Consider the following 9,790-nt stretch of genomic DNA (forward strand, 5'->3'; position numbering starts at 1 on the left):
GGCACGTCAATGGTATTAGATACTTGTTATCACAAAGCTATAACATATTTCATATTCAGTGTGACATAGATGCTCCTTCAGTGGAAGCTTTCAAAAAATATCAAAAAATAATCAGTGAGATGAGTTTTGAGAAATTTATTTGTATTACATCATTTGATCACGATTTTCACACTTTCTGAATAAGTTATCACTAGTAGGTAAATGTACAGATGTAATGTAATAAATAGTAATTAACATTGTACATGCATATGATATATTTTTTGTTTAATTAAGTATACACATATATCTAATGAGTTATAAAAGGACATTTAGTGTCAGGTAACATTTACATGAGGACGTTTCAAAGACTTATAGAGTGCACAGCAAATCTTTCAAAATGAGAAAGTTGGCTGTGATATGGATATTTACTTTATTTATAGTTTACATTAGTGCAGGTATGTGAACAATTAGTGATATATATATATATTATATTAACATATAGATTTTTCATACATAGAATAAACAATCACCATGTATAAAAAAAACATTAAATATGAATATAGAAAAACAGAATTTTTGTAGATATGAAAAAATGGATACGCGATACGATGATTTTATGAATTTACAAAGAAGAGTGAAATCAGTGATAATCCGGTAACCAGTTAAACAGTGTTTCATATTATGTTTTCTGTTCAAATGTACCAAGCTATTCGAAGAATATAAGATAATTAAAAACAAAATGCCAAAGTTTTACATATTTGTCTAAAAGGTTTAATAAAAATTATTAGATACATATATACTACGCCACACAGTAATACCATAAGTTAAATACTTAGCCAAAGTTGAGTAATCAGACACTACTAGTTTACGAGCCAAATTATATTAACCGGTTGATTATATCCTTAACAATTGATTGTCAGTGTATTCCTTCGAATTTTTATACCGTTTGATAGAAGTTGTCAAGTAACAATTACTTATATTTAAAACAATGCACTTTTATATATGGACCGTGCTTGATCGTCCCCTTCTAGATCATTATTCATCTTAATTTCACTCTGTTATTGTACATTTATTGTTTTTTTTTTTTTTAACTATTTCAAATATTTGAGATTTAAGGAATGCCCTTGATGTTTCCTACATACTTTATATATTTGCTTCCGCAAATTTACAGATCTAACATTGTTGACCTGAAATTTAGACGAAATACATAATTATACAGAATGTGTTTTCAGCCTTGCATCACCATCACTGGTGATCCGATGGAGAAAATCTGCCGTAAAGTTGTCAAAGGTTCCGACGAACTAATATAATATAAATATTTCTGTGACTGCATTCTACATGTACATTCAATTGTAAGATCCTTTACAATAGATAATTCAGCTGATCTGTAAGAATTCAATTTTGTAGCCTTATATATCATGTACTGTGTTGCAACGCTAGATAAAAACTGACGAGGAAAGATAACACCAGGCAACGGAAAGCTTTATTTTTGTAGAGCCTATGTGGTAGAGTGGTCTAGCGCGTTGTTTATAGTGCAAGGCGATTTGGTGCCACGATATCTCAGTAGCACAATTTCGAATCCCTGCAAGGGAAGACCAAAACAGATTTAACATAGTTTGGCTGATATTAGACGAATAATATATTATATATATATATATATATATATATATATATATATATATATATATAGTATGACTTTGTGGTATGATTGCAAATGAGACAAACCTCTTCCGGAGATAGTAGATTGTCTTAGAAGTTAACAGTCATCATTGGGTTTCTTGCAAGTTCTATAGGTCACCGTACGTCCTCAACAATCAGCAAAATACATAATGCAAAGCAAGATATAGAAAAACTGTGAAATGTAAACCCCATTACAAACGTACATAAATGCTTCAGGTGGTACCCAACACCTTGACTAAAATTAATTTGGTTCATTTAATTTTCATAAACTTTTGACAAAATATTTACTTTGACCCTTTGAAAAGTTTTATATTTCTTAACAATACACCGTGATTAAAACGTTACGCTGATTTTACAGAGTAATCTCCCTGTAGTGTTAGGTTAAACCTTAACATTCCTTTCTTATAGTTTCCTGCATATGTATGCATTTTTGATGATAGTCATTAAGCAGGCATATCAATCAATCAATCAATCTATGATATTTGTCTTGAAAAATAGGCGCAGGTATTCATTTTACTATTTGCTAATTTAATTTCCATTTTGTAAATCTTAATATACTTTTATACTTATATACTTTTATAATTTTATTTACAGGATTTGAAAATGGGGAAAATGGAAATAATGGAAACAATGGAGTTGTTGTGCTGCCAGGAGTTGATGATACATCATCTCCAATGACACCAATTGGAGATGATAATACAACACCTCCAATGCAACCAAGTGAACCTGCTGTGACATCACCACCAACTGAAGTTGGTAACCCAACGCCACAAATTACAGGTGGTAACACAACGCCACGAAGTACAGGTGGTAACAAAACGCCACCAATTAGAGGTGGTAAGCCACATAAGAAATTGAGATTAAGATCGCTTAAAAGATGGGTTCGTGATCCTGACAGTTGGGATTTCAGTTCCGAGAGTTCTAGTGGTGCATGGAGGTCAAAAACAGTACACGGTGGACAGAGTTCTAGTAGCTGGGGAAGTGACAACTATTGGGATAGTGATAGTTATGAAATTCAACCAGCTATAAATAACATGAAGAACAGATTGGCACCAAGATTTGGAGACGATTCTGATAGCGATGATTGGTATAGTGAACGATGGGATAGTGATTCGGACGATAGATTTACAATTAGTAAATCAGCGATAAAAACTGTAGCACCTAAACGTCGAGTTGGAGTTCTAAACAATGTTCTAGACAGTGACTCGGGATGGTATAGTGATGATTCCAGTGACAAATCAGATGATTGGTATAGTACTGAAGAATTGGACGGTAAAATAATGAACAAGATCGGTAATAATAAACAGAAACCAATTAATAAGGCAGTAGGAAGACCGAGTGGTCAGTTTAGTGATTCCGACAGTGAATGGTATAGCAGTGAAGAATGGAACGACAAAAGGATAAACAAAGTGGGAAATAACAAAATTAATAATAATATCAAGGCGGGAAATAAGGTTAGGGCTTATTTTAGTGATTCGGACGACAGTGATTGGTATAGCAGTACAAGTGAGGAATGGGACGACAAACAAACTAAGAAGAATGGAAATAATAAAAATAATAATAATATCAAGGTGGAAATAAAGAAGATGGCTCATTTTGGTGGCTCCGACAGTGATTGGTACAGCGACGATTGGTACAGCGATGACAAAGACGACAGGAATGATGATAACGGCGACGATTGGTACAGCGATGACAATGATTTATGGGAAAGTGATAGTTCAGAACGAAATTTTAAACGGAAAACTGCAAATCCCACCAAAGTTCCGGGAAATGGAAAAGTAGTTATACCGAAAACAGTTCTTTCCGAGGGATGGGAAGATGATGATTCAGATATGGATGATTGGTGGGAAGATAAAGGAAGAGCATCAAACATCGTTAGACGGTTGAATACTCCAAAATTAAGAAGTCGTACTGCAAAAAGACGGCCATTGTCTAGAGCTTTAGGTTTAGACGATGATGACACAGATGAAAAACCAATACCCGGACTTAAGTTTTTAGGACGAGACGACGACTAGTCAAATGTTTAGATTACAATCCCATCACCATCTTGGTTGTAATGATATTTGCTGCCTCACTTTATTTTCCTGACTAAACAAAAATGAGAATTAGAAAAAGATGATTTGAAATTATTTCTGTCTTTGTGATTTTACAAAACGTTTAAAACAAAGGAGAAATTATACGTGCGATTTTCATATAAGACTATATATATATATATATTTTTCTATTACCATGATAAAAAGATCAATCGATAAAAACTTTGTATAAACTTTTTTTATGTGATAGTTGATTGCATCTTGAGTTGTTTCCCTACAAGAAATTGTAACTGAAGTTTTATCGATAGTGATCAAGGATGTACATAAGTACACCGTACCTTTATTATTATAAAAAATCATTGAGTTATGCGTTTGAGTCTCAGGAACATCTCAAAACTTATATAACAGTTTTTTTGTCCTTATTGTAACATCATTAAAATAGTTTTATTTTCAGATTTAAATATCATTTATATTTTCATATTGCTACTAGTTTTGTTTAAGAAAGTTCAATGTAAGACAACGATATTCAACACTATATTTTGATTAGTAGAAAATAAATGAATTACTCGATTCTGTCCGCAGTTAAGGTCCAAAACGACATTTATGTAAAAAGAATGCATTATCTTTAAGGCCATACATTTAACGTTGCTAATTGGAACAGAAGATCCAAAGTAATCCAATAGTTCTTTTACCTGAGAAACTACATGACACATTTGAGTCTGCATGTCTGCGGTTCGAAAGTGACTTTGTTTAAAAAACTATCTTACACTCAGTGTTTTTTTTCTCGATCAGACGGATGAGTTCCTGGTAAATATATTTCCGTACTCATGTCAATCTTGTGTGTGTATACAGTATGCGGTTGATCTCCAATTCTGTTTAAATTTTCTTTAACCTAACAATGCAGTGAAGAATTGATATTCAGAAGCTTTCTAGTATTCATATTTAATAAGTGGTAATATTTCTCATCCTACATCAAGATCTCATTCTCTATTCTAATCTGATCATTTTCAATATTATAATTATAAAGTCTTTCAGTAATATTAAAATATAAAGATTTTGTAGAATTAGCAATAAGAAAATTTTACACTAACGACCAAAGGGTAAGGATGTAAAGATTATAATGTAGTTGCTTTAATAGAACTGAATAAGTTGTTCAAAATAACAAACTTTTCAAAACACTAGTATAGATTGATAGGGGATTCATAAAGAAACTTAAATAGCAAAAATAGAATATAGGTTAATGTGCTTGTTTTCGAGATATAAACCATTGAAATTTTGGAGGGAATATGTTCTCTCTGGATTTTTCATATCTTGATCATTGACAAGTTTAGGTTCTCAAAAACTATCAAAAAAAAAATAACAAAGATTTTATAGGACTTTTGCTGATAGCTTTTAATTATACATGTAAATGATTTATAAAAAGAAAAATGAGGGTCAATGGGCAAAATGTTTTAAGGAATTCAAATGGATAAAACCAGAGGATTCTGAAAATCTGATAAATATTCCAAAACATGACAAGCGAACATCCTTTAAAATAACATTAGACATTTGTTATCTGAAAGCTATAACATATTTCATATTCAAGTTGAAATTGATGCTTCTTTTGTGGAGGCTTTCACAAAATATTTAAAATGAATCTGGTAGATCAGTTATTAGAAGTCTATTTGTATTGCATCATCATTTGATAAAGATTTTCACACTTTCTGAATAAACAAACTCATCATAGGTACCAGGATTAAATTTTGTATTTACGCCAGACGCGCGTTTCGTCTACAAAAGACTCATCAGTGACGCTGGAATCCAAAAAAGTTAAAAAGGCCAAATAAAGTACGATGTTTAAGAGCATAGAAGACCAAAAATTCTAAATGTTTTGACAGATAAGTTAAGAAGTCATCATTACTCGGTAAATGTACAGATTTTAATGAAATAAATAGTAATTAATTTTGTACACGCGTATGATATATTTTAAGTTTAATTAAGTATACACATATCTCTAATTAATTATAAAATGACATCTAGTGTCAGATAACTATTACACAAAGACGTTACGAAGCTTATAGTGTAACGCAAATCTTTCAAAATGGGAAAGTTGGCTGTGATATGGATTCTGATTTTATTTCTAGCTTATATTGATGCAGTTATGTATACAAATATTGTTGTAGTATATATTATATGTACATATATATTTTGTACACACACAAAAAATATCTAAAGTAAATATAAAAAAAAATGTGGAAACGCGATAGGACAATTTCACTGTGTCTAAACTATCACGGCAAAACATGTTTGGACTCAAAAGTATCTAATATCCGGTATAGTGACGAACTACCAGTAGACAGAAAAAAAGAAGGAATTTCTGGATATTATTTTGTTATTTTAATGATATTGAAGACTATTTATACGCATATAACTATGTTCGTTGAAATGTAAGTTTTTCTACAATCGATTATGATCAACGGCGAAATAAGTAAACAGGAACGTCAAAATGAAGATTGAGTGAACCTTGCTACGAATTTTTTAAATTTCTCATTAATTTTTGGACATTGTACGGAAAGTAATGTACGGAATTAAAGGTATAAACACAGAGATTGCAAGATTAGTCACGTTAAGTACATCAATATTTGTATTAATGTGCATGGAACGAAAGAAATAGGTTATGTCAAATTCGAAGGACCCGGTTTTGTCAATATGTACGACCCAGTTTTGTCCTAAATTGTCACAAAGCATGACCCACTTTTGTCATAGAAAATTATTGCATAATCGTTAGGAGTAGATTAAAATCCGTCGTTCAGATGACAACTTATTTTGTATTTGAATCCGGAAAAACTTGAGTTCCTGCTTTATTGAAAAAGAAATTTTTTGCTTTGTATAAAAACAAATAATTTTACGGCGAAATACAAAGAAATGAAGCTTGTTACGCAATTTGAGTTAAAGCTGTCTATGATTTTTTTATATGAATTATGTAAATCAAAGTGCTCAAATTTGGATAATGTATATTTGTGTGTCCTTAATATTTGAAAGACAGATATTTGATATGAGATATTTTTGGACAACAGAATGGCTATTCTAATAAATACTCTAATTAGGTGCGTAATCTTTCCAACTGTCGTCTGAAAACAACGCTTCTAAACACAAATGGTCATAGTAAAGAGATTAAGACAAATGTTTATGCATGCATTTTCATACGGCGCAGTGATTCAAATAATCATGCGTTAAAAATCTAGTTACCCCTCCTTGTAACTATTATAATTTGTATAAGTCTTAATTAGTAAATGTCTCTGGCCATCCACAAATCCAATAAGGATTTTTTTACAATTTATTATAACTTTGTAAAAAAAATGTTTTTTTTTATCTCTCCATTGTGTAATGATTATCGTACATTGACATTTGTTTTAGAATTTATTGACGTTGGTCATGTTAATGATTGTCAATATACAAGGGGAGTTTCAAGAGCCGGACGTATTGGTCATGTGTGTCGATGGAAACAAATTTTAAATGATTTAATGCTAAAAAAGAATCCCATTTATAAAACCGTGAAAAACATGACACAATAACCTTAGCTTTTATTGCTAAATTGGGTCGTCCGCCAATGATATAATATAACTACATGTATAGTGTATACCATCTTAAAATTTTATAAGAAAAAAGAAAAAAGAAAAAAAAAAACGGCCAAATAGGATGTATGGGTATTGGATTACTAAGTTTATACATTTTTTGGGAAACATAATAGTATATGCAAGTTGAGTTTTAGACCCCCCCCCCCCCAAAAAAAATAATACTTAAACAATCATCGAAATCCAAACTTTCTTTCCTTTCATTATAAAAATAATGAGCTGTGGTATGATTGCCATTGGGAAAAATATCCAACAAAGTTCAAATAAAGTTGATCTACAAATTGAAGGCAACTTTACGGCCTCAAGCAAGAATTACCCATAGCGTATAGTCGGCCATAAAAGTCTCCGACATTAAAAATTATAAAACAATTCAATTGAGAATACTAACGGCCTCAGTATGTATTATAGTAAGAGGTATAATCATAACAAAGATATCATTTTAAGCTCAAATGGCACATTAATATACAGACTCTGTAATCAAACAAGTCAGGCCCTTTACAACTGATTTTTGTAGTTTGACTGTTCTTATGTTACATGATGTTACACCACTGTGCGTTTAAACCCACTATTCTTTAAATATGCAAGTCCCGAATCCAGAAGCATGTAGTTTAGTGGTTGAATTTTGTTGCTTTATATCATATTTCGTTCCATGCACACAAATACAAACATTGATGAAGGTCGTACATTGACCTACAATGGTTTACTCTTTTTTAAATTGTTATTTGGATGGAGAGTTGTCTCATTGGCACTCACACCACATCTGCCTATATCTATTGAGGTTGCTCAAAGTGACTAGTGTTGCACTCTCCATTTTAATATGTTTCTTTCTGTATCTTAATTACCGTACAATGTGCACAAATCAACGATACAATTAAAAAGATTCGAGGCAAGGTTCACTCAATTTATCATTTTGACATGCTTGTTTACTTATTTCTCCGTTAATCTAGAACGGTTGAAAAAAATCTTACATCTCACAATCGAAAATAGTTATGTCTATATATATATTCTTCAATTTCATAAAAATAACAAATAAATAATCAGAAATCCTACTTTTTCTCTGTCTGTTGGTGATCCGTCATCCGATTTTCACCTGGATGGCTGCACATGCCTTATGAAGCTAATTTGATTAGCGATATACTGCGTGAATAAATATAGAATATGACAACTATTCATCACTCATTCGTGTGTTAAGGTTACATTCTTAGGCATGTGTATAATCTAATTTAGTAATTGCATCAGTTTATTTTTAAACTGATCCATGCCTAATTAGATTTAATGTTGATTGTTGCTAACTTTTAGCCACCGAAAGCTTTATTGTCTAGAGCCTAGGTGGTCGAGTGATCTAGCGCGTCGGGCAAATGCAAGGCGATTTGGTGCCACGATATCCCATTCGCATGAGTTCGAATCCCGGCTAGGGAAGAACCAAAAAAGTTCATACCTCAAATTTACAGATCTAACAGTATTGTGCTGTTGTTAAAACGAATTATATATACAGAATGAATTTTCAGCCTTATATCACCATCACTGCTGGTGATACGATGGATAAAATATGTTGTATAGTCGTCATTGGTTCGGACGTACTTTAAATATAATAAGTTTTGTAACTGAATCTTTCATTCATTTGTAGGATTCTTTGCAATAGATAATTAAGCTGATATGTTACAATTCCGTCGTCATGCCTTTTATATCATGTACTATGTTACAATGCTAAATAAAAACTGACGAGTAAAGGTAACACTCACCCACCGAAAGCTTAGTTATTATAAGGCCTCGGTGGTCGAGTGGTCTAGCGGGTCGGACATAGTGCAAGACGATTTGATTCCAATATACCTCAGTAGCATGAGTGTGACTCCCGGCCAGGGAAGAACAAAACATTTGGTACCTCAAATTTACAGATCTAACATTTTTGGGCTGTTGCATAGACGAATTATGTATACATAATGTATTTTCAGCCTGGTAGCACCATCACTGCTGGTGATACGATGGATAAAATCTGTTGTAGAGTCGTCACTGGTTCAGACGTACTTATAATATAATTATTTCTGTGACTGCGTCTTACTTTAATTTTTAGGATCCTTTACAATAGATAATTCAGCTGATCTGTTACAATTCGATCTTTATGCCTTATATATTATGTACTGTGTTACGATGCTAGATTAAAACAGACAAGGAAAGATTGAAGACTATAAACCCTAGTTATCACACACATAAAATCATTTTTTTTTTCGAAGATATGCATTTTTAAGATCCAACTTAAAAGTCTGTCGTCAAGCACTTTTAGTAAGAAAATTGCTAGTCGAACACACCTTCTCTGTTTTTGTGATTCAATAGGAAGGTATTTCACTTGACACATATATCTTATCTTTTAGTACTGTGAATGTTTGATGTTAAAAGCAACCTGTAGCCTGGATGTATAAAAACGATAGAATCTGAAGCGAGATGATGCATCAAATACTCCTGCTTAATACATTTTATGACAAAATA

General features: G+C 32.0%; 1 protein-coding gene across 1 annotated transcript; it reads left to right on the top strand.

The window, feature by feature from the left end:
* The first annotated feature begins 299 nt into the window (after positions 1 to 299).
* Positions 300 to 4,147, top strand: LOC143079063 (uncharacterized). Its single transcript, XM_076254216.1, has 2 exons — positions 300 to 434; positions 2,254 to 4,147. The coding sequence occupies exons 1-2, from the start codon at positions 377 to 379 to the stop codon at positions 3,672 to 3,674; spliced, it is 1,479 nt and encodes a 492-aa protein (XP_076110331.1). The 5' UTR covers positions 300 to 376; the 3' UTR covers positions 3,675 to 4,147.
* The last annotated feature ends 5,643 nt before the right edge of the window (positions 4,148 to 9,790 follow it).

Source organism: Mytilus galloprovincialis, chromosome 6 (genome assembly GCF_965363235.1).
Source record: "Mytilus galloprovincialis chromosome 6, xbMytGall1.hap1.1, whole genome shotgun sequence".
In the NCBI taxonomy this organism is placed as follows: domain Eukaryota; kingdom Metazoa; phylum Mollusca; class Bivalvia; order Mytilida; family Mytilidae; genus Mytilus; species Mytilus galloprovincialis.

Bases quoted from the DNA above. Each gene is read 5' to 3' on its own strand.
- LOC143079063 (XM_076254216.1), top strand. From the start codon at position 377: ATGAGAAAGTTGGCTGTGATATGGATATTTACTTTATTTATAGTTTAC. The intron at 435-2,253 runs GTATGTGAACAA...TTTTATTTACAG, and splicing joins TATAGTTTACATTAGTGCAG to GATTTGAAAATGGGGAAAAT.